Source organism: Mytilus trossulus, chromosome 9 (assembly GCF_036588685.1).
Source record: "Mytilus trossulus isolate FHL-02 chromosome 9, PNRI_Mtr1.1.1.hap1, whole genome shotgun sequence".
Classification (NCBI taxonomy): Eukaryota; Metazoa; Mollusca; class Bivalvia; order Mytilida; family Mytilidae; genus Mytilus; species Mytilus trossulus.
This window is the reverse complement of record NC_086381.1, coordinates 79,452,229-79,478,235: the sequence shown is the minus strand read 5'-3', so window position 1 is coordinate 79,478,235 and position 26,007 is coordinate 79,452,229. Positions and strand designations below refer to the sequence as shown.

At 32.6% G+C, this 26,007-nt stretch overlaps 1 protein-coding gene across 1 annotated transcript in view; it reads left to right on the top strand.

Moving 5' to 3' along the window:
• LOC134684962 (low-density lipoprotein receptor-related protein 1-like) overlaps window positions 1–25,335 on the top strand; it is a 44,259-nt gene extending 18,924 nt beyond the window's left edge. Inside the window, exons 3-4 of the mRNA XM_063544285.1 lie at window positions 13,280–13,492; window positions 25,128–25,335. Coding sequence (XP_063400355.1) covers window positions 13,280–13,492; window positions 25,128–25,335 — 421 coding nt within the window. The remainder of the gene's footprint in view (window positions 1–13,279; window positions 13,493–25,127) is intronic.
• Window positions 25,336–26,007: the final 672 nt, after the last annotated feature.

Below are 26,007 nucleotides of genomic sequence, written 5' to 3'. Positions count from 1 at the left end.
CGTGCATCGTGCGTGTATCGTGCGTGTACCAATCGTGCGTTCATCATTCATCGTTCCGTGTATTTTCCGTGTAACGTGCGTGCATCGTGTATTCTTAATCGTGTATCGTGCGTGTATCGTGCGTGTATCGTGCGCTCATCAATCATTCATTCTTAACCGTGTATCGTGCGTATATCGTGCGTTCATCAATCATTCATTCTTATAACCGTGTATCGTTCGTTCGTCAATCGTGTATAATTGTGTAGATCAGATAACGTGCATTTGTGAAACGTTCATCTTTAATTGTGTAACGTTCATACATTGCGGTTTTTATATGATAGTCGGTTATAGAGCTCACCAAAGCTTATATTTTTTTCTCACGGTTAAAGTATATGTATATAAATAATTTAAATAAAATGTACAGTCATACTTACTTTCTTTTAAAATAAGCTAAAATGTTTTGTGGAAAATTGAATAAAAATAAACATTATATGTATTTGAATGCATTATTTTAATTAAACAAATATAAAATAACGCAAATACATCATGTATTATTTTAAATTGAGGAACTTTTAAAACTTGAAATTGGATTTACAAGTTTAAGATATAATCTTGTTTTTTTTTTTTTTTTTTTTTTTTATAAATTAGTTAAATATATGGTATTATCATAACAAGTCTTTACTTGAATGGAATAAACATGGAACACTTTCAAGGATTCATTTTTTATTGTGTTCATGGTTGCCTATCAATGACACCGTTTTTAATGTATGTTTAAAAGATTATTATCCGAAAAATAATTTACAATAGTACGTTGTTACTGACTAGGTTGGTCCCCTCCGTAAAACATTCAGTATGCATTCGGAACATACATAATTTATATTAAGGTATTGTCAAGAATTTCAATAACGGCCGGGAAACAGACTAGTTGTTAACCTTATATGACTATAAAAGAATGACGGATGTTTTTTTTTATCGGTACGTCTAAACACTGCTAAGGAATCCTTAGTGCACTAAGACTTTGACTATACAATGCTGCTAAGGACTAGAAGGAGTGCTGTTATATGTATTATTTTTATATATCATGTTAGAGATTGATATTTAATGCATAAATTTCAAATTTTACAGAAAATAATCATAAATAAACGAAATATTCAACATTATTTTGACACGTGCCGGTTTTTCTTTGATATGCCGAAAATCAATGAACCGTTTGGCACGTGCCAAATAACATATATATATAGAAACTGATTAAACAATGACGATCTATTTTATTTTAAGTGATTTAAAACAATTGTATCGAAAAGATTTATGCTTCAAATATTTATAATTAAATGTGTTGTTCTTATTTAAAATGATGAAAAGGACAAATAATTTTGCTGTTGTTTTATTTCTTTTGCAACAAAATTGTTTGCCATAGGAGCACGACTGTGATGTGCGCCAACTTATAAATAAGAGTGTGGTCAGCTTGTTAAAATGTTTATGTAAGATATACGGAGACAAAAGGAATATATATATTTATAAGTGTTTTGTTTTTATTTTAATTCCAACAAAGATGCGTGTAAATACAAATGGTTTCACTAAAAATATGAGTAAATTCCGAAAAACATCATAAGAAACAACTATGTTAAGTTTCATGAAATGGATAAGCGGTTCTCAAGTTACAGTGCGACATGCGGACGGACGGACGCCGGACATTTGTATACCATAAAACGTCCCGTCAAAATGTTGACGGGCGTATAAAAAAGCGTAGTGCGCCCGTATGTCAAAAGAAATCTGATTTGTATGTTTTTTGTCGAGTCTTCGACTTTAGTCGAAAAAGCGAGACTAAGCGATCCTACATCCCGTCGGCGTCTTTGAAATTGTAATGACCGTTTCTTAAACTATCCTGGATTTCTATAAAACTTGGACAGAAGCTTGTTAATAATTATAAGATAGTATCAGGAAGTTTTAAAAAAATTATTAGATTCATAAATTGTCCTGGGTTTTTACCAAACTTGGACAGAAACTTTTTTCAATCAAAAGATAGTATCAACAAGAATATTTTATTGATTTATTTCCTCATTGTTGTTGAGCATGCGATTAACAGAAAGAATAGGCAAGACACTGGGTTCCCCGGAACCTTTACGATTTTTTTTTAACAAATTGTCTGTTTAACATATTGTATGAGATAATTTATGAAATAGTTACTGTGGTGCGTTCATTACTCACTGTTGAAGGCCGTGGGGTGACTTATGGTGAAAACTTCTGTGTCATTTTATATTTTGCGATGAGTTGTCTCATCCCAAATCATACCACATCTTTTTCTTGTTATCAAAACTTTAACATGTATTTTCAAAAACTTTAAGAACTATTGTACGAATATGTATTGAAACCTCGTAACCAGCTTCAACATGTTCATGTGTGGACAAGTATCATTTGCAAATCTATAAAACACGTATTCAAAATGGCGATTAACTGGAAACAACAAAGTATACCACAATTTGTGAAAACGCTCCACGAAGAAGTCAAGCTGACGACGGACGACGACAAAGTGATACCAATATACGAACGCAAAATTTGTATGCGGTCTTTTAAAAACCGACATTAGATCTATTACTCTGTTGACAAATTTATCATTTACTTGAAATGATTTCAAAATACACTTGAGAAAATACTTCTTCGTTCTGATTTTTTTCCCAAGAATTATTCATTTATAAGTATCCAATTTTACCGATCTTGTCGATTAAACGTTAAGACATCAGATAGGAGGATTCCCGTGTAATCAGTTGTGTAATTTGACACGTGTAAGACGGTTCATTGATTTTCGGCATATCAAAGAAAAACAGGCGCGTGTCTTGATAATGTTGAATATCTTGTTTATTTATTATTACTTTTCTATAAAATTTGAAATGTATGCATTAAATATCGAAATATACCATAATATGAAAAGAAATTACATGTAACAGAATCCCATCTAGTCCTTAGTGGCATGTTATAAGTTCTTAGTGCACTAAGGACTCCTTTAGACGCACCCGTGTTTTTTTTTACGATGGGGTGTTTTTTGTTCTGTTACTGAGGAGATTTTTTTGTCCTTTATGAATCCATATGACAAAGACTCCAATAAGGATAAATTTTGTTTCATAGAAAAATCGGTAGTTTTTATCCAATTTTTGTTCTTTTCTATCGGATATAATAAAATACAAACAATTAATTGAAGTTTCGTATGCATCTATCAAGACCAAGCAATTTTTGACTAGTATAAAGGGTTGCCTTTGTTTTATAGCTCAAAACGGTATTATTTGTTTTGCGTTACATTGGGTTGAATAATGAAATAATAGCTCAGCTAACTTTGGAGCAGACCAGCAGACTTTGGTGCAATGGAGTGCGATGTTTTATAAAACGCGGGATATCTTAATTAAAGTCTACATATGTGCAATTATTATGAGCAGTATATTTGTTTCAATGTCAGTATATAAAGCATTTACTATAGTGTTATTGCCTATGGATGTTATAGTTCAAGTTGCTGCGTTCCTATTTGATGTTTTGCAAATGGAAATTATTCTTGCTTCTACATGTATCGTTACTTAATTTGTTCCTCTAATGAGATCCTCATTTACCATTATATAATCATAAGAATAGTTTGTGGACCCGTATGTATTTAGGGAATGCTACTCAATCGTACGTATAAAAACAAATCTTTCGTGTATTTCCCGTTTCACAGTCCTACATGTATATTGAATTTTACTCACAACTCAGTAAGTTGATACCAGCGCGGGGTACATGTATGCGTAAACCTCTTATTCTTGGATTGCTGTCTGATTGACGAATATCCGTCATTTTATATATTTAGATTTTTTTAAATTTGTTTTTGAGGGATGCACCCAGTTGCACCTTTTCATTTAAGATATATTTCCGTGACGTAATCTCGAAAGATTAGTCACACCACTAAAAACAATAAGGGAAATGAAACTTCTTCTCGCATGTTGCACTTTGGGTAATAGTTCTCTTCGACAAAATACTGTTTTGAACTCAATTTTGGTATAAATATAAAGAAGCCACAATTTGGTTCTGAAATGTATATTTTTGTAAACACCAAAAGCTAGGTAGCATATCCCTTAATTGATACAGGCTCTTAAATTCGACAATGTTTAGAGACAGTGCTAGGGCTGTTAGCAAGTCAAGGTCACTAAACTCTCATTATCCGTTTAGAGATTTTCTGAAAATACAATGGCTTTTGCCTTATTCGAAACTAAAACATTACCAAATATAACTGGTGGCCTTCGGCTGTCAATTGTTCTTTTCGGGTTGTTATCTCTTTGACACATTCCCGATTTTCATTCTTAGTTTTAAAATAACTAAAAATACTATTTACAATTGTCAGTTCAAAATACATTTAAGAAGTCAGTGCGATGATACATGTTATATTCTACTGAATTTACTATCCGCTATTATTACGTAATATATATATTATATAAGGCCTGTGTCCAGGTGGAAATAACGGGCCGTAATAACAATATGTGATTTGTATGTCAGGTGAAAGTGACAACGGTGGAATGTATGGCACGCCTGAACCACTTTTATTAAATAATCTTAGATGATCTCAGATAAACTAGGTTTATCTGAGATTATCCCGGTTTATCTCAGATAAACTAAGATTATCTCAGCTTAATTCAAATTTGAAAAAATCCTAGTTTATCTCAGAAAATACATAAAGTTCATTATCTGGAGAAAATCCCGGTTTATTTTAGAATATTAAGAAAATCTAGGATTATCTGAACGATTTTTAGATAATCCTAATTTATCTCCAGATAATTAATTATCTGATTTCAGATAATTTATTATCTCATTTTCCAGATAATTTAAGTTTAAATATACCAAAAAACAATATAACGAGTGTTATAATTGGACGACAATCGTTTGCCAGATACCGTCAGATAATTCATTATCTCAATTCCAGATAATTCATTATCTCATTTTGCAGATAATTTATATAAAAAATACCGTCAGATAATTCATTATCTCATTTTGCAGATAATTTATATAAAAAAATACCGTTAGATAATTCATTATCTCATTTTCCAGATAATTAAGGTTTATTACGGATTCTAAATATACCAAAGCACAATATATATAACTTTATTTCCTCTATTATAGAGATTTGGTGTACATGAAAATATGTAAATCAGAAAATTACAAAAAAACAAAGAATCAAAGTCACTGTTTAAAGTTAATATGAGAAAGAAAAAAAAAATGAGCACTGTCTATAATATTGATAACGGACACATCTTCTATCGATTGTAGAAATATCTGCAGATCTTTTCAACGTGACGAACACAAGTCTTAGAGAAAAAAGTTAATTCATCATTTTCTAATTCATATGACGTATTGCAAGAGAGAATTGTTGTTGTGAATTCATGTGCCGAAAGACTGTCCATAAAAAACACTGAACTGAATGGGATTAATGTTAATAATGTCTTGCCATAGATCATCTCTTTTGTCTTGTATAAAATCACAGGATACCAGTAAGTGTTCAGCGATATTCAAAAAGAACTTTCCACATTTGTCGCAAATTAAATGTTCATCTTCATAACGTACTATAGAACATAAGTCAATAAATACTTGGCGGAGACACGAAGTTCGGGAAACTGTTTCGCAATTGTCCATGCTTTATGCGGTTTTATTGCAGGATGAATATGTCTAAACATATAAAAGTCATTATCGCATGCAATTCGGTAAAACCACCATTTTTATTACATTAAATACCTTACCTTCATAAATTTAGATATCAGTCCACTCGCTGCATTATTCAACCGGAAACCAGCCAGAAAAAGAACCATGAACCCGTGACAACCTCTCCCACCTGACACATGTGCTTCCTAAACATTCATCATTTTTTCCGGTTCAGCAACGCATGCTGCACGCTTTTGTGGAGGAGGAAACATTTTTTTTTGCAAACAAGTTGTTTATTATATATATATAGAAATTTAAATTGATATTTGATATTTGATATTGTTTATTATAAGTATATTTAGATAATTTATCATAATTTTATCTGAATATTATGGATAAAATTCCAGCTTCGGCTACCCAAGGGGTAAGTGACAGTCAAATACACACTTCCAACAGTAATTTGTTGTCCCCTTGGCGTTCGGCCACCCATTCTGATGACTTTTGGGATAGAAGTTTGGAATTTCCAGGTGTTTCAGGTGTTGGTATGGAACAGGACTCAGATTCTGTTCCTGTCAGGACTTTGCCGTTCACTCCCGGTGCCAGTCAGTTGAGGCTATCTAGGCCTAGCGGGGTATCACACACCGTTACTGGGCCTGTACAGATACCAACGTCTCCTGTGTCTTGCACGACAAGCAGGCAGGAAACTCTACCAGCTGGCATCAGGAGTGACCCCTTTTCCAGGACTAGATGGACCATGAATTTTGCCTACCCTCCCATGTCTATGGGTATGCCCAACTTGCCGCCTTATCCCCAGCCCTTTGACCCGTATTCGGCTCAATCAGTTTGGTTTGGTCAGGGGTTTGGTGGTAGACCCTCTTCAGAGTCATCCTCTTTTAAGGATGAGATGAGGAGTCTTACCACGTCCATACACAAGATTCAAGCTACTGTGAATGCTAAGTTTATGGAGTTTGGTAACAGGCTTGATCTGATGGAGTCTAGGGGTCTGTCTCAGGATCCTGTACAGGACCCTGTCAGACCTCCTAGACAGTTGTTGGAAGACGACTCGGTGTCTTTGGCTCCTAGAAGTCAAGAGGGTAACTTCTTGGATGACCAAGGTGGTATTTCAGATGTTGACAGTGTAGTAAGCTCAGAGGGAGATGCTTTCATTCCTAAGGAGCCTTCTTCGGGCAATTCTGATTGCCTTAGGAGTCTGGTCTACTCGATTCGCAGGGATATGTCAAATATGCCCATGTCGTCTCCACCTAGGGTTTCTTCTACTCTTTCGGATTTCATGGCTTGCTCAGGTATAGTCAAGCCAGAGTCTAAGGGGTATTATTCTTTTCAAGAGTCGGGGCACTTTACAACTGCTTTGTCTTTTGTAAACTCTTCTCTGGCTGAGAATCTTGCTAACACTAGCAAAACTGGTGGTAGTAAGTTCTCTGGTTTCGGACCTGCCTCTTACCCAGGGAGATGTAGATCTAAGGACTTTGAGATCCATGGATCTTCCTTGGGTATGTCGGCTCCTAATTGTGACAGGGCTTTTTCTAGTTTACTTGGTTCGAAACCTTTGGATGGCCTCAGACTTTCTGAAGCTTCTTTTGTCAAGTCAGAGAATAATCTGAGGTGTTTGACTTTTGTTCTTGAGACAGCTGCGCACTTTTTGTCAGCATCTGGGTCTCTTTAAAATGACAAAGGGGAGGAATTTTCAGACTTGAGGTCTATGCTGCTTCAGGTAGACAAGAGTCTTGGAATGTCTCAATTCGTCTTGGTACTGTGGCCAACTTTACTCTTGCTAAGAGACAGGAGATTCTTGATAAATAAACTGTCTCTGAAGCGCTTCAGCAGAGACTTGTCAGTTCTAAGGACAAGTTGTTCTCTGTTTCCTTAGAGAAGTTACAGGAGGAGTTGAATAAGGCCCCTCCTGTGGTCAAGGTGGATGTAAAGGTCACTGATGGGAAAAGATTTGTCAAGACCACTTAGGTTAACAATCCTTCTTCTTCTCATCAACCCAAGGCTTCTACCTCTTCTTCTTCTTCAAATTCACAGCCTACGAAGAGACCAGCTTTTTCTCGTCCCAACTATCCTAGTGGGAAGAAAGCTAAAGTTGTTAAGGGAAAGAAGCAGGGTAAGTGATGTGTTGTCCCCTCCGTTTAATCATTCCCCACTGGAAGAGGAAAACTATACTTCTCCTCTTCCTCTTCTTCCAGTGGGGTGCAGGCTGTCCAACTTTCTAGATCAATGGGCTCTGATAACTTCAGACAAGTGGGTACGTTCGATTTTACGGAGGGGATTGGTACTTCAGTTTCTGGAACAGCCTCCTCTTTCTCCTGTTCCAATCAATCTGTCAGTGACAAAGGATTCTCAAAAGAATCAGTTGTTACAAGACGAAGTGAACATTCTTATACAGAAGGGTGTGTTGGAGGAGGTCAATCCTCCTATTCATCTTTCCATCTGCACGCTTGGTTACTGTCAGGAATTCCCTCAGAAAGGGAGGCTTTTCTGAGGGAGCAACCAAGCGTATCTCAGGATCAGTCAGACAATCTACAGGAGCAGTGTATGACTCCAAATGGTAAATTTTCTGTACTTGGTGTCTGTCGAAACAGATTGATCCTATCACAGTTACTGTCCAACAGTTAGCGCATTTTTTCCTTCATCTTTTTGAAGAAGAGGGTTATTCTCCTTCTACTATAAAGGGATATAGATCTGCCATAGCCAGAACAATATCACTTTCAGGAGGCTCTGATTTTGGTGACAATGAGTTTTTGTCTTTGTTGATAAAAAACTTTTGCCTTAATAGACCTCGTCAAAGGCGTTTGGTTCCTTCTTGGGACTTAGGTTTAGTTTTGAAGGTGTTTCAGTTCCCACCTTTTGAACCTTTACATTCAGTCTCCTTGAAATTTTTATCTTATAAATGTTGTTTTCTGATAGCTTTGGCTACGGGTCGCAGAAGGAGTGAGATTCATGCTTTGTCAATTTCTGAGTCTTGTCTCCGCTTTGCGGCTGATAAGTCTTCAGTTACTCTTCTCACTGATCCATCTTTTTTAGCAAAGAACCAGTTACCTGATAAAGGTTCTGGTTTAATTACTATTCCTGCGTTACCTCCCACGGCGGATAATCAGGTTTTGTGTCCAGTGAGAGCCTTGCTTGTTTACCTAGCTTCTTCAGCTAAATTAAGATCTGCTGGTTCTTCTAGGTTGTTCATTCCTATTTAAAAAGGAATTTCTGACATTTCAGCTAAAACCATTTTTACCTGGATTTGCAATACTATCATTTTGGCTTATAAGTCTGCTTCTTCTGAAGTTTTAGTTAAACATCAAGTTAAAGCACATGAAGTTAGAGCTTTAGCCTCTTCTTGGAACATTTTTAATTCCTCCTCTATGTCGGAAATCATTTCAGCTGGTTTTTGGAGGTCTGATAGTGCCTTTTATAACCATTATTTACGTTCCATGCCTCTTCATTGTAACAACCTCTATTCTTTAGGGCCTTTAATTGCTGCTCAACGTGTTGTTTTTCCTCCTCTTAGTTATTGGGATTCAGCGTTTCGTTAAATTCTGTTATCTAAATTTATGAAGGTGAAATATTTAATGTAATAAAAATCAATTAACTTAAACCCAAGACTGTATCTAAATATTTATTAAACAAAAATAGTTCTAACCTTCAGCAAAATACAGAACAGTTCAAATAAAATCCAGACAAAATGATATCGCCGCACTTAAAAAAGAAAATAACTAAAGAATGAATTTAAATGATGTGACACCACTAGAGAAGGATTAGTGTAATTTCAAAACTGTATTTAATTTTCTAAAGTGCACTAGTTGCAATAACGTAATGCTAGAAATGTAGGGATTTGGAAACAAGAAGAACTTATATAAATCTGATCCCCATAGAAGCATTGTTATGTCTAGATTTTGTCACTTTATTTGCAGGCTTGACAAATACCAAATTTTAAAACTGGAACTTATAAAAATGTCAAAACTTTTTGACACCGTTATTAAGAGAAAACATTTTCGAAGTGTGCCTGTAGTACAAGAACTTTAAATTTGATAATTTCTCAAGGTATTCCAGTATACAAAAGAATATTATTTTACAAAATCAGTAATGCATTATTCATATTTATATTGTAGATTAAGTTATACACTTAAGGGGGTACAGAACACATAAGAAAAAATAACTCTGACTCATAGTCTGATTCATTGCTACGTTTTAAAATTATGTACAATATGCAAGCTTTTAAAAGATCATGATCAGAATATTTACATTATTGCTAAGACCAGTTGTACACCCTTTGTTATTCATTTAATCATTTAATTCATTTAAAGTAACTCATTTTCCATAAATGAATCTTCAATGAGACATAATTGGGAATTTCAAAGTGAAATAAATTTACCAAAAGAAAACCAGGACATTAGAAATGAGTGAAACAGAAAGAGGAAAGACCATAACTGTCTTCGTTTTTTACCCCTCCTCACATTAGGGTGGATAGGACGTTTATCAGGACTTCCGAATCGAGTGTTTAAGGTCAGAATTGAGGGATTGACCTTTTCATGATCTGGAAATTTTTTTTTCGAATTTCCGGATGTCGGGATTTAAATTTATTTAAATTCGGGACCTCGGGATTTTGTGTTTTTAATCGGATTTCGGGATCAGGACCCCTTCTACTCCACTCTCAAATGGTACATTTTGTAGCTCCCTGCGACAATGAAATTTTAACCGAATTAATAATATTCCCTGGACAATTACATAATGATTATGTTCGTAGATCTTCTCATCAAATTGATTAAATCAGTACTGAATGGACTCCACAATAAAAATAAAAATAAACGAGACATGTATTTTTTATTGAAATATGATATGGCCTTAGTAATACATGTAGTAATGTAAAAAAAAATTACGAATAATTTATAATTTCATAATTGCTGTCATATTTTATAAAGTGCAATTGAATATTTTATTGCATGATTTTTATTCATGTAAAAAGTTAGAAGATACCAAGAGGGATAATCAACCACCAGTGCATCATTTACATGTCACGGAACAAGGCAAAAAGAAGAAAAAACGTTCGTTTCAGTCTAAAAACGACACATATTTTTGCTTTTTTAATTCATCTGAATAAAAAAACACTATATCTTTCTAGTATCTTTTTTCTACCATTATCCTGACAGGTGTAGAAAATTAACGGGTGTCTATTCCGTCCGCAATTTTAGGGAAAGTAAAGTCTATTTTTAGAATCATAGTTGAAACTGTACACATATATGATATAAATAGAACATGCTATTTTCGCTTTATCAAATTTAAATTTCGAAGGGATAGCAAAATTTGTTATTTATTTTATTTTATCAAATGAAATTTTGAAATAAATATAAAAAAGAAAGTGTGGTGTTATTGCAAGAGACAAGTGAAAATATTTCTTCTCACGTCTAAATTCAAGATTATTACTGAGTAGAGTAACCATTCTCTATAATAATAAGGGGCCCCAAAAATAATGTGAAACAAACAAACAAATGGAAGTTTTTTTGAAGGTCACACAAAGGTCATCATGATGCAAGACACTTAACCATGTGATGATTCATCCACATGCCAAAAAGCCTGGCCTATTTCAAAAGACGAACAAAAATATGGCCATTATGTACTTTTTGAATAGATTTCTCTCTTATTTAATGAACCAATTGGAGGGTGGGGCGTAATTTAAACTAAAATACCAAAACAACTAACAGTTAAATTTAAAAAAAAAATTGCAAGAACAACTGACTGGTATAGCACTCCAAATGCTTAGTTTTATGAGAAAAAACCGACACATTTTTTTTCAATTCACTTTCCGGGGTTGATTCTGATACCCCCTATTAAAGTTCTGGCAAAATTTTCAATCTGGATGGACAAACTAACAAGAAAGGGGTAATACTGAACTAATATTCACCCCAGCTATCATTATTAGCTATGCTATTGTCAATTTAGGATTGATTTATTAAACATTTAAGAAATTTAACCCTATGCTCATATTTCAGAAACTTCCAATTTTGGCCGATACTAGTATGTAAAAGATGCCATATTTGAGTTGCCATATCTTTTAAACGTATGTTTCTAATCTTTTAAAACTTTTACAAGATGTTTAGGTTGGCCTAGTTTATCAATGAAAAAAACAATTAAATACTGAACACAAATACTCTGTTTTCAAATGTTTGCCTTGCCAACATTTGTATCATGAAAAGGGGGGGGGGGAGGGTCATGTATAGATCAAATTCAAAAGTCAGAATTTTTTATTCTGATAACTATCTATTTACATGTGGAACAATATTTTTGAATATACGTAGTAATCTTATGGTCATTTCTGGTCAGTCGTCTCAAATATTTTGGTAATCAGAAGATTTCCTCCTGTGAAGACAAATAAACATGTGTTTGAATAATTGATTTCTCAATAAGCTGTTAATTGGATAGTGTTCTGGCTGCTATTTTTCTGAAGAAACCCAAAATCTGGTGTTTGCCCTATAACTTAACTTTACTTATATCACTACTACTACTTCTACTACTACTACTACTACTACTTCTTATATTACTACTACTACTACTTCCGCCACCATAAATACCTCTATTTCCACTACCACTAGTTTCTTTAATAATTCTGAAAATATATACCCCTTTTATCATCTGATTTAAGTATATCCCATTTCTATATGATATTTCCATTCATTTCTATAAATCTAATAAATACAATGTAAGACCAAATTTAAGCATACCGCTAATTTTTGTTAACATTACTGGCGACTGTGTTTAATGATTTAATAAACATTTTAATCGATTCCAGTAATTTACTACTACTACTAAATACTATCACTGTATCCTTTACTCAGCATATGTGAAACTTAACAGTCTAATCTGTATGTAGTCCATGCAGATCCTAATATAACATTTTCTGAAAACATTATAACTTTAAATACGTTGTCCTGAAATATGACAACTTGTAATTGCATAAATAGTTTTGATTAAGTTTACAAATAAAGATTACATAAGTTGGTTTTGAGAAAAAACAATAGATAACAATACGATACATAGTCTCGACAAGTTTATGATGTATGTGTTCAACAAGTACTGAATATTTTTCAGCTTTAATGCAGCGTTAATTGATGTGTTCGGTATATATGTCTAAACACACCTTAACATCTGAAGCAAAATTGCATGTTACCTGTCTAAACTAAAACATCAACATCAATTCGTCATTGTATCGTACACTATGTCGCTTTCATAATATAACATATTCAATTTATTGTGAGTGTTCTATGAATAAGTCAGTAGAGATGTTTTGTATTTATAACAAGATCAGTAAACACGTCATAGTTAAGAAGAAACTTAAGAATTGCAATGGGGGTTGTGTCAAAGAGTCAACAACCCAACTAAAGAGCAGAGAACAGCCGAAAACCATTAATGGGCCTTCAAAACAGAGAGAAAATCATACACACGGAAGGAGACTTTAACGCATCAAAACAAAAATGCGTTCACGTTTATCAAAAATGAACTTAAGACTTAACAAAAAATAGAAATGAACTAAAAAAAAAGTATATAAGAATAACAAATTCCAGAGGCTCTTGTCTTGGGACAGGTGCGAAACGTGGCCGGATTAATCTTATTTAATGTCAATTACTTTTTATAATGTTTATAGATTTGCTTATCCCTCAAATACTACAACACTACAGACAGTTGTCCAGTCATTGTCATATCCAACAGGAATAGCTGTTGATTCAGCTAATGATCATCTCTACTGGATTGATTCTTTTATAAACCACCTCTCAAGATGTAATCTAGACGGAAGCAATGTAACTGTGCTATCAACTTTTATCGAGCCTTGGGTAATACGACTTGATGTAACAAATAGGTATTCCATTTTTTTTTTTTTAAGAAATTGAGCGAATATGAATTTATTTTGTTAACAGAACAATACACGTGTTTTATCATTCATGTTTTGTTATAAATGTATTTTTATACCAGCTAGGCTACCATTGTCGTCTTTGTAGAACTTAATTGTTTACTGCAATCTATAATTAGTTATGATTGGCTTTGTTTTGTTATTAGGATTCAAGTTACTGTTACTGTTATGCTAGAAATTGTAATACAACTCGTTGGCTATATGACATCACCATTAGGCTTCACATGATTTCTATCCTTTATCGAATGAACATATAATCAACCAGAACTTAATTAAAACTATTAAATACAATGAATCAATATTAGCATCTGCTTAACAAGAAAATTTACCGTCTAAACTGTTACTGAAAATTAAAAAAATAACTCTAAGACATTTGTATCAATCTTAGATTATCAATCATTATAGTCTCTATACTATTTGAAGATAAATTATTTTCAAAGCGCATCTTCAGTAGCAGAATTGTTTTCGTTCATCATCAACTTGATCTACAGTTAAGATGTGATATATAGTACATGTGGTTTTGTAAGACAGGTTTAGGTTTTTAGTTTTGTTAACTTTGTTGTCATCAACGTGTAAAATATGCCAGTGTGATTTAGTTTCCTTTTATATGTTTTTTTTTTATTTTCATTCCCCTCATTTATAAGGTTTTGCTTTTTTTTAATTTAACAGGTTATGCTGTAATTGGAATACAAAACTATAGAAAATTGAATTTATTTTTCAATTCAATTTTCTATAGTTTTGTATTCCAATTGATATAGTAAACCTTTACAACTTTACTTTCTGATAAAATATATTTTGAGTTTGCATAAACTATCTGTATTTGTTTGAGACAATAACTTGGCACAAAGAGTACACATAAAACTAGGTCACATATTCGGATGCACTGACATATAATAATGGGTACCACGACATGTCATGGACATTTGCCTTAAATTATATGTTTCAAATTGAAGTTTTTTTTTATAATTTAAATATTTGACATGCAGTACGATCTGCTTCAAACAAATACTTCCATAATGGTGTGTTTGTTGTTAATATAATGCAATTACGACATTGATTTCCCCAAAACATATACTATATATTAGGAGGTTGATATCTTAGATTGTACCTGCCTTCGCCAAAAAATCATGGTGTGTTTTTAACAAGGTTAATCCTTTTGTTTACTACTGTCCGACATTTTGGTCGTTTTTCTTTAAGGAAAATTGTCATTTGAGAAACCTGTTTTTTTTTAAATTAAGCTCGCATGTCACGTTGATTGTCAAAACCAAGCTCAATAGTCACTGTGAATCCAGGATATGGAAATAATGTACTCCAAACGCCTACCTAACGTGGGGAGGGATATGGTGGTTGGGGGCCTGTCGTGTTGCATGAACTATAGTTCAAACAATATATTGATTGCACTAGAGATGTTAAAGCACTACAAGTTTCTCTGTTATTAGTAGTATTGCATACACATCTTAGTGTGTGATACATGCCGTTCAATATCCTGAATATAAAAGAACACATTCAATCACAATATTATCATTACGAATTTGTTTTCTTAAAACAAATGCATTGATATTGGTGTATCAACATAAAACTTGCAGATACCTTATCTTGGATCCCATTATAAATACCTTTTGTTTAAAGGGAGTCGTTCATATCTAATCTAAATATATGTTCATCCCATATCTCCTTATCCATGAATGTGTTATACGTTATTAAAATTCGGACATCGTTCATGTCTTTTATGCATTAAAATGATTAGAGAGGGGTCTTATCATATTGAAAGTATACATATTCATTTTAATAAAGGGTCGACTGATTTATAAAGAAAAAAACAGTCATGATGACTTATACATGATAAATTAGGCTAAGTTGGGCTGTTGTGTTGTTCGGAAGTTAACACTAGCAAACTCGTTCTGTGCAAGTCGTTTGTTAAATTGAATGCTTTTTTTTATAGGAAAGTGTCACTTTTTTGAAAATGAAGCATTGAAAATCGATCTTTGACTTAAAGAAAGTGTTCGATTGCAATTTATAAGTTCCTTCAGTATACTCGTTTTTAAGTTTGTGTTGTTATATACCAATCCTTTTTTCAAGTCAACTCAATATGCACAATTTATATTTACCTGTCGGTTTATAGTACTATTCACCATTATCTAATGTAACACATGTTTTATGTATCATACTCCTTATATATAGCATTATATGCTTCTCTAATGAATGTTTATTACAACATTACGTTCATGCTTAAACACAAATTGAACCAGGAACTTTACGTTTTGATTCGTCATACAGGTGGATGTATATAGTTGAACGGAATACAGGAATATTGAAGTCTAGATTTGATCTATCTGAAAGGCGAACGATCACTAACTTCATATCCTCACCTGTTAATTGCATGGATATAGGTATGCTGTTACTAGTTAGCTTTGTAGTAATTGTCATTGTTTTGTCATTTGTTGTTCACAGATTAGTGTTAAAAAAATTCGACATACTGATTAAGTTGTTTCTACATGTACCTACACGTTGAAGGAACAAATCGTGATATAATTTGTTAACATTTATTGCATTGAATTGTTTACGTTTACCAGATTGATAAGTAACATAAGTACATATATTACATTTGTACGAATGAATGATGGTTTATCCACTCCATGTTTTAACTCATTGTAGACACTAAAGAGAACAGACTGTACTGGATTAATTATGATGGTGACATGAAATCCTGTAAAGACGATGGCTCTGATGTTAAAACAATACTTTCAACACATGTTCAAAGATACTACTATGCTATCCATGTCGTCGGTAGTTACATATATTATGTCAATTACACTCAGTTGTTAATGCTATCTAAAACATCAGGATCCACGCCGACTGTTCTGTATAACGATAGCAGTTCTATTCACAGTATATTTGTGTTTAATCAATCAGGTATGTTAATAAACATTTATAGTCAGAAATAATGATATCATACGTCCCAAATTTGAACCATTTCTTTACAATATCATATTAAATCGTGATGCAAAACAGTTTAGACATATCAAATGATAGTGTTTGCTAAATTATATCATGAACTATTCGACATTTAAGGATGAATACCAACAATGTAATTGGACGTAATGCGATAGACACCAAAATCGTATTCATATGCGAAAATTACATTTTTTTTTCGCAATAACTGAAACATAGTCGTGAAAAAAATCAGTGTTGATATTAATTGCACATTCTGATTGAATTTCAATAATACAAACAGCACGAACTACTTATTTTTGTTGATAATGTCTTTATTAAATGGGGAACAAAACGTCAATGAAAACACTAAAACATTAAACAAGACATTGAAAACTACAAGAAAGATTAAATTCGTTTGTGTTCAGTTAAGAAACTAAAAAAAACAAGTACTTACAATTAGTATTAAAGTTAATATTGCAAATTTGTCATAACATTATATTTTGTTTGTATATGTTTAGAGACTGTTTATATTGTATTATTGTCCTATGTGTATTTATGTTGTTTATTTCTAATCATGTCTTGCTTCTAAATTGTTTATAGTAAGCGTTTTACTTAGTATACATATGCTTTGTTACATCATTAACCAGATGTGCATGCTTTGTTTCACCTTAAAATTGGCTTCAATGCGTTATAATTAAACTGCTGCTACAAGGTTTTTATTATGAAAGTTAAATATACATTTTTATTCTATATTGTTATATCAATTTCACTGATACAATGTTTTAGTATTGGCTTGTTTTTTTCCTTAAAAAATGGGACGAAAGATTACAGATGGACATTCAAACTCATAGATCAAAAATAAACTTACTTAGATTTGCACCTCTTTTACGACGCCATGGATTATAACGAAAAAGACAAACAAACGATAGAAAACTACACAGAAAAAAAAAAAAACTTAAAACTAAGCATGTTTTTAATATGATTTTTCGGTCTCGCCCATCTATATACTATTTTTGATAATTTCATTAAAAAATGGGATGTATCTTATATTATTGTTAACAATATAACTGATGAAAATATTTATAATATTTATGTAACTTTATTTTTTCCAACTGAAATTGTTATTTATAAAATTACGACACAGACAAGCGGTAAGTACTATTAACTCAAGTTTTTAATTTAAAAAAAATCAATAACATACTCTTCCCTATTATTATCCGTATATAGACAACGTTGTACATTTTTTTAAAGACATATATTATTTTGCACTTGGTACAAAGCTAGTCACGTACAGAAGAACAACTGTTATGTATGTGTCTAACAGTTTTAGTGACAATTGAAACAAGGAAGTTGTTATCATTTATAACACATTTTTCTGTTGTTTGTTCTCTAATATTTAGTTTCTTGTGTTTAAACTTGATGCTTTGTTTATATATGTTAAAAAAAAAAGTGAATATGACCACGAGTACGTGCAGTTAAAACATATATTTTCTTTTTAAATTGTTTTTATAAACTATGACATATTCAAACATACAACATTATACATTAAATACATTATTGTTCTATTTAATTCCGCGTGTTGCAGTGCATCACTGAGCAAGAACATATCAATATGCGAGCGGTCTGAAATTTTGTTGTTTTAATGATATTGGTAACGCAACTTTGATTCATTTAATGTAGGTTCATGGATATTTTCAATCCTTTGATGACGTGTAGACAGTTTTTTCGTACCAACTGCACACTTACTTTATCAATGTATATGTTATAGGTAAATAGTGTTCGAATCTGTCTGTATTGTTTGATGTGATTTATTGACACGATCTGCAATCATTATGGAATACGGCCAAACGCTGGATACAAATCATCTATATACAAACTAATGTGCATGTGTCTTCAATTACACTTTAAAGTATCACTGATTATCAGTAATAATTAATAGAATGAATATAATGCATTATCTTGTAAGGATAAAATACGTTGACAAAGGCTATAACTCATATGTATTTAGTCATAAAATAAAGAACATCCAAACATAACATTTTGCAATAGGCATGACAAATATTAGAAAATATAATTGAGAATGGAAATGAGGAATGTATCAAAGAACCAACAGCCCGACCATAGAAAACACAACAGCAGAAGGTCACAAACAGATCTTCAATGTAACGAGAAATTCCCGAAAGCATGTGTACATGTACTAATTATCATATATATTAACTTTAATCATTTTACAGGTTGAAGCATGGTACTGAAATGTAAACTACACTGAAATTGTAGATCAAAAGGTAAGCATAACGTGTAGAGTTTATTATTTTAGCAAATAAGCTGACAGTTGCATATTCCGTAGGTGTTTTTAAATAAACTATGACGATTGCACAAGTACGTCGTTGTCTGAGATATTTTTAGTGCATACATATACATGTGTGTAATAGGGAAAATATTCCGATAGTATATTATTCTTTATGATAATAATAAATTGGAAAAATGCACCTCTCTACATTTCATTTGAAACTAAAATAATATCTTTATGTATTTTGTTCATGTTGGAAATGTTCAGGTCAGTGCATTAACTATTTTGAATATAAATCGATGCATTTAAATAAATATTGCTTGCAATGCTTGTGTTTATTTTTTAGGACGTACCTTACTCATTATTGGTATTGTATAGATGACAACGCCAACCTATCGAAACGTTATCAGAGTATTTTTTTTTATAGTATTACAAGGTAGGTAAATATCACTATATGTATAGTTAACAACCTCATCAGCTCAGTTAAACACTTACTTTAATTTTAAAAGCATACAATGGTCAATTCTGTATTAAGTAGACAGTGTCCCTTAATCAAAAATTGTATTTGAGTAGAAGAGCAAAACAATACAGACAGAAAGTAGACGTATTCGAGGAATATTTAATTTTATGAATGATTTTTGTAAATTTGTTTGCCGGAATCTTTTCTTTTCACTAAACATGTCGTTAAAGTGAGGGGGTTCGCGCTATAAAACCAGGTTTAATCCACCATTTTCTAATTTTGAAAATGCCTGTACCAAGTCAGTAATATGACAGTTCTTGTCCATTCGTTTTGATGCGTTTTGTTGTTTGATTTTGCCATGTGATTATGGACTTTTCGAATTGATTGTCCGCTAAGTTCAGTATTTTTGTGATTTTACTTTTTAAATCATACAAAGTAACAGAAATGCAACCAATTAATAATTTGTGAAATACATATATAAATCATTAAAGCATATCATTGTACAAAGACAACAACCGTTATCGCAATTTGTATTCGTAACAGTATTTATAAAAGAATAGGTTGTGTGATTGTCAATAAGATAACTTTCAACAAGAGACTAAAATGACACAGAAATTAGGTCACTTTACGGCCTTCAGCAATGAACAAAGCTTACTATATGTATATCCTTTCTTTTAGAAATGAAGCATAATGGACACATGCTTACTGCAACTGCTGATTAGTCTGACTGAAATGCGTATTATATTTCTACGTACGTGTAATCTAATGTACAATGCTATACAATTGATAAAAAGTGGGTTATAAATCCATTAAACTTAACGTCTGCAAAAAAAGTATTTCAAAAGTTGTAATTGATTTAATCGATATGCAGAAACAGATAAATTTCTAAAACAACTTGTAACAGAAACAAAATTGTTTAAACTGACGAAAGGATAAGACGTTTAAATATTTCAATCGAAATCACGAGTGATCAAGGAATGTAGGAATTACACAATCAACTATCGCATACTCCGTCAGTAAACACAAGGTTTCCAAAGTCACGAATATTGCATCAGGAGACAGTAACCAAAATATGTGACCAACCATGTCATTTCAAAGCTTATATACAATATTTCAACACTTTAATTCATTTTCAAATGGTACAACTATCTATTATAGACAGTGTTTTTCCAGAGAATTTACCACTTGAATGTCAACTATTAGAAAAAGAAGCTTATAACTGGCTGACACGTCGTCCAGGAAAATATGATGCGATTTGGATTTAATCAAGGACACGCCAAATCTAAAAGGAATATTTGGCCTTATGATCAATTAAAACACATTCAGGAAATGTTTCATTCATCAAATTTCCTTCTGTACTGTAAAATTTTAAACAAGTGTATGTGTAGTTGGCCATTTTCTGTACAACTTTCAGATAACTCAGATCTTATTATATTACCAGTTTTGTAATGTTTTTGACAATTTTTTTCCTATATATATTTAGATCAAACCTGTTTTACAAGCTATATGAGTATATATGTTAAATGCCGTTACTTCGAAAAAAAAAATGATTATCACATGTTTTTAGCTTGATCTGTTTATTATGAAAACTACACTCTTTTTTTACCAACATTATAATCTGACTGCTAACGTATGTTTGACATAGCTGTTTTGAAGACGTCATTCATGTCATTTATATCTTAAAAATCAGTTCAATAAAAAAATTTAAAAAAATGCATCTCCGCATCTTCTCCATCAACAAATCTGATTCTTAATCTGCATGTGGTTACACATGTGTTGATTTTATAATGTTTGGGCTTTTCTTTGTTTTCTCCTCTGACACTGAGGAGAGACAACTGATGAAACACGTCTATTCTGCAGTAAAATTAGTACAGTCTACATTGGTTAGAGGTATAGGGGGAGGGTTGAGATCTCACAAACATGTTTAACCCCGCCGCATTTTTGCGCCTGTCCCAAGTCAGGAGCCTCTGGCCTTTGTTAGTCTTGTATTATTTTAATTTTAGTTTCTTGTTTACAATTTGGAAATTAGTATGGCGTTCATTATCACTGAACTAGTATATATTTGGTTAGGGGCCAGATGAAGGACGCCTCCGGTTGCGGGAATTTCTCGCTCCATTAAAGACCTTTTGGTGACCTTCTGCTGTTGTTTTTCTATTTGGTCGGGTTGTTGTCTCTTTGACACATTCCCCATTTACATTCTTAATTTTACTGTTGATGCTATTATTAAACAATAAAACATAGGTTATGATTTAGATGAGACAACGATCTACATGAGTCTAAACAATGTGGTATATAGAACCGTATGGTCTTCAACAATGAACTCAACCCACACAAAATGATTAGCTATACATGCGTTGAAATTAAACCGTTCTGAAAAAATCGAACTAAAAGCCTTACGGCCTGATTGATGACAAAACAATCTATCATTCACTCGTATGACATAACATACAAACAACAATCACTGAGTTATAGGCTCAACATTTTTGAAAGACTTATTTATAGAATATGGAGAAATTTAACGTATTTGTAAGCATCGAGACCATCTAACCTTGGTCAACTTGATAAACTTAAGAAAAACAAAAATCATTTCAAAAAGCAAGATTCATTTGTTGTTGGCACGCAACTTTAAAACTACAAAGTATGACTTAGAAGAGGACATATATTTTTCGAAAACTTCTGATTTCTTTTTCAATCACCAATCTCAAACACTTCAGAAAGACACTGAAAACACTCTATAACATACCAGATTGTTTTTATATAACACTGGCAATTCCATATCTGATTTCTGCACAAGAAAAAAAAATCCATTTAAACTGTTGTTACCAAAAAAGATTCATTTATATTGTTTAATGAATTAATGTATTGTCGGCCATAAACATTACAATCAATCTAGGAACCTCATGAGGATGTTTTTAGCAAATCTTACAAATAACAGAGCTTGTTTTACTTATGTCAATGTTGGGACCCTTTATAGCTTGCTTTATGGAACACGTCACGGCTATGTGTTGAAGATCGTACTTTGACCTATAATGGGTAACTTTTACAATTTGTGACTTGGAAGAAGAGTTGTCTCATTGACAATCACACTACATCTTCTTGTATCTTATTTATTTAAAACCGTATAAACTAGTTAATATAAATATAAAAAAGAAGGTGTGATATGATTGCCAATGAGACAATTATCCACAAAAGACCAAAATGACACAAACATTAACAATTATAGGTCACCGTACGGCCTTCAACGATTAGCAAAAGCCCATACCGCATATAGTCAGTTATAAAAGGCCCCGATTAGACAATGTAAAACAATTCAAACGAGAAAACTAACGGCCTTATTTATGTAAACAAATTAACGAAAAACAAATATATAACACATAAACAAACGACAACCACTGAATTATAGGCTCCTACACTGGTATAAACCTTCTATGCTGAATAATGCAAACATTGAAACGCTTATTAGAATGTAAATATTAGCACTTGGAAGACTTGTGTTGATATTTGTCTGATTGACAGTCATACAACTTATCCTTTCACATTTTAAAAATAATCGAGCTTAAATATGATTTATTGAGATAATTTGGCATTTAAATGAATGAATAATGAAATAGTTACAATCGAAACGAATATAAACCAATATATACAAACAGAGTAAAATTTGAACAGTTTCGAAACAATGTTATGCAATAAAATTATTCAAAACCTGTAAAAACTTATTGAATTAGTGTTATACATGTTGTATTAGATGAATGCATACACCTTACAATTCTACGTATAAGGATGTTCAAATCTGAGAGGAGCCAACAGTTTCTAGAAATAAAGTTTAAAAAATAATATGGTGGTGCCCTTCTTTGTTTGCACCAGCTAGTTGAAAGTACTCAATCTTTTCACAAATTTCACAAGATGAGGTAGACCAATCTGAAAAACTATAGGTGTATGTAGGTATTGCTAAAACATGTATAGAAAATTTTTATAAAATGTTGATGATTTTTCGGGTCTAATTTACCATGTTGTCAAATTTGGAACTGTGTTTTTTTTTTATTACAAAAGCATATAATTGAAACTTCTTTATTTCATATGATTGTAAACACACGCATGAAACGAAAATAAAATAAAATAGGATATTCATGTACATTTGTATCTGGTAAAATCATTTTTTGTATCCCTCTTTCATTTTCACAACATTTTGGATAATGAGACTGACTTGGTAGTGGGAGATATTAGCAGGCAAAATCGAGGGAATTGTGCAAATGATGATACAAGCATGAAAATACCACAAAGCATCATTATTATATACTGCTGGCCATTAAAAAAAATATTTTTTTCAAGATGGCCACGGCCTTTTTTTTTAAAATAGCTGTTTTTACAGTTTGAAAATACTGATTTTTTTCTGGAAAACTTTTCTTTTACCTTCTTTAAGTGAAAAACAGCTATCAAGTTTGGTAGCTACCTTCCTTACACGTGAAAAAATTACTAGAAATGAATATTTGACATATACCATGTATACAAGGTTTGCGCATGCGCGTTAATGTAAAAAAAAAATCATAAAATAAAAACGTTTGAACCTTTTACTATAAAATAAGTGTTTCGGGATTTTCAATGATCTTATGATTTGGTTTGAAAATATTTTTCAATGTTATGATACACATGATTAAACAATTTTGCGCAAACTATTTATAGACATAAAGAACGATTTTTATGCAATACCAGGGCACACTGGTATAAATCGTATAGTTTATCTTATTACTCTAAAAATCGAGGCTCTTATAGTGCTGTTCAAGTGAGTGTAACATCAATGATGCCACTGTTTAAAAACATGCTCATTCAGTTGCAATGATCAGGTATTCGATGGATAAGGCGAACATGAGGTTAATACGGGATAAACATCAATAACAACGGCAGATCAGCCACTTTTGGTAATGACCATTCAGTTGAAATGGCCTGATTTGTACGGAGAGGATAAGTGTATCGTCATGTGAGGTGGATTGCACATTAAAATGACTTGTTATAAAATTCTGGGAGATATAATACGTAATAGTGAATGGACAAGTGTCCTCACTAAAACCAATATTACAACACCTAGAACGCAATGTATGTATGTTCAAATGTATTTAGGACTAGACACACGCATCAGATAACTGTATGTGTTTTGCTTGAAATGTATATATCAGCTTAAGAAAGCTAAACACAGAAATTATAATCATGTCATGACTCTGTGACGTTCAAACATTTGATAGACTGTCGTAAGGAAATACAGTAATCTACACCACAGTTTAATTCCTGGTGTTCAATTATAAAATAAGAACTTCTTGTGAATTTGGTAGAATGCTCATTTCATGGGTCAGATTTTGTCCATATAAAGCAGGATGCCGTATTTATCTAGGTCTTGATCGTGTAAATTATTCTCGATCGTTACCGACCTTCTCCAAGATATGGTTTCCCTCTCTAACATCACCCACAGGTGGCAATTGATTTTGCAAATGATAATTTCACTGTACGTAAGAAAAGCAAATATGTTTCTAATAGCACAATTGATCAGGCAAAAAAACCCAGAATAATGACATTGTGAAAGGCAATGTTGTTGTCATAGGTTTAACCGAAGATCCCTTTTAGACATATGAACGGTAGCTGGACCAGAAGTCAGTAAACTATTAGATGAATTTGAAATATCTAATGGTTTAAGGCATTCTACAACATATGAACCCTTTAATGAACACTCTACAAAAAAAAGAGGATTTCTTTAAAAAGATCAAAGGCAAACAATACGAAGATCGTTTAAAGCAAACGCAAAACGGAGGAAAACCTGTTTCTATAACCAGGTCAAAAAGAACAGTTTCCTATTAGCCCATAAAATAAAACTGTAAACTGTATTTAGTGTTTATCAAATGAATAATTTAAAGGCTAGATGTGACAAGACAAGGTTCTTGTGCTAGACAGAAAGATGTTGGTTCTGGTAGAACACCAGGGGACTGGAGTAGTTTTCTCTGTGAAGATTACAACGAAACTAAATTTGTCAAGTTTCTTGCCAACATAATTGCTTCTTTAGAGACTAATAAGGATATTGTACAGCTACCCCTTGTAATCATGGAGAAGCAGCTACACGAATGATTGTCCATGTTCGGCTTCCTTCCTGTTCGTGACATATAAAATGAGTTTGGTCCTCGTATAGCTACTATTCCTTTCGTTCATGCATTCAGTGGATGTGATACTTTATCGGATTTTCGTGGGAAAGGGAATAGGTCAGTTTGAATGACATGGGCAGTATTTCCAGATGTAAGGAATGTTTTTTTCTTCTTTGCTAGGTGTAAAGAAACATACATGGACATCATAGAAGCATCTGTTTGCATTATGTATGACAGAACAACATCAATATTTGCTGTTAATGAGGCGCGATGTAAATTGTTACCCAGGAAGCAGCGGAATTGTGATGCAGTTCCGCCTACAAGAGTTTTTTTCTCGGAGCACATCCAAGGAAAAGCATATCTAAGAGGACAAGTTTGGGCACATCCAGATTTATGTATTCGGCAGGTACATGTATCATGTCATGAACACTGGGGTTGGATGAAAGAAAAAAATGATGATAGTTGGAAACCAAAAATGACTTCTTCTGCTGCCATTACATCTGCCTGTCAGGTACTTTTGAAATGCGAAGGCAAAAAATCCAGCTGTGTTGACAACTGTAAATGCTGCCGTTCTGTCCTTCCCCTGTAAGAGTTTTTGTATTGGCTACTGTCAGATTATTATTAGATAACCAACTAGTCTATCTAACAAAACTAGGCA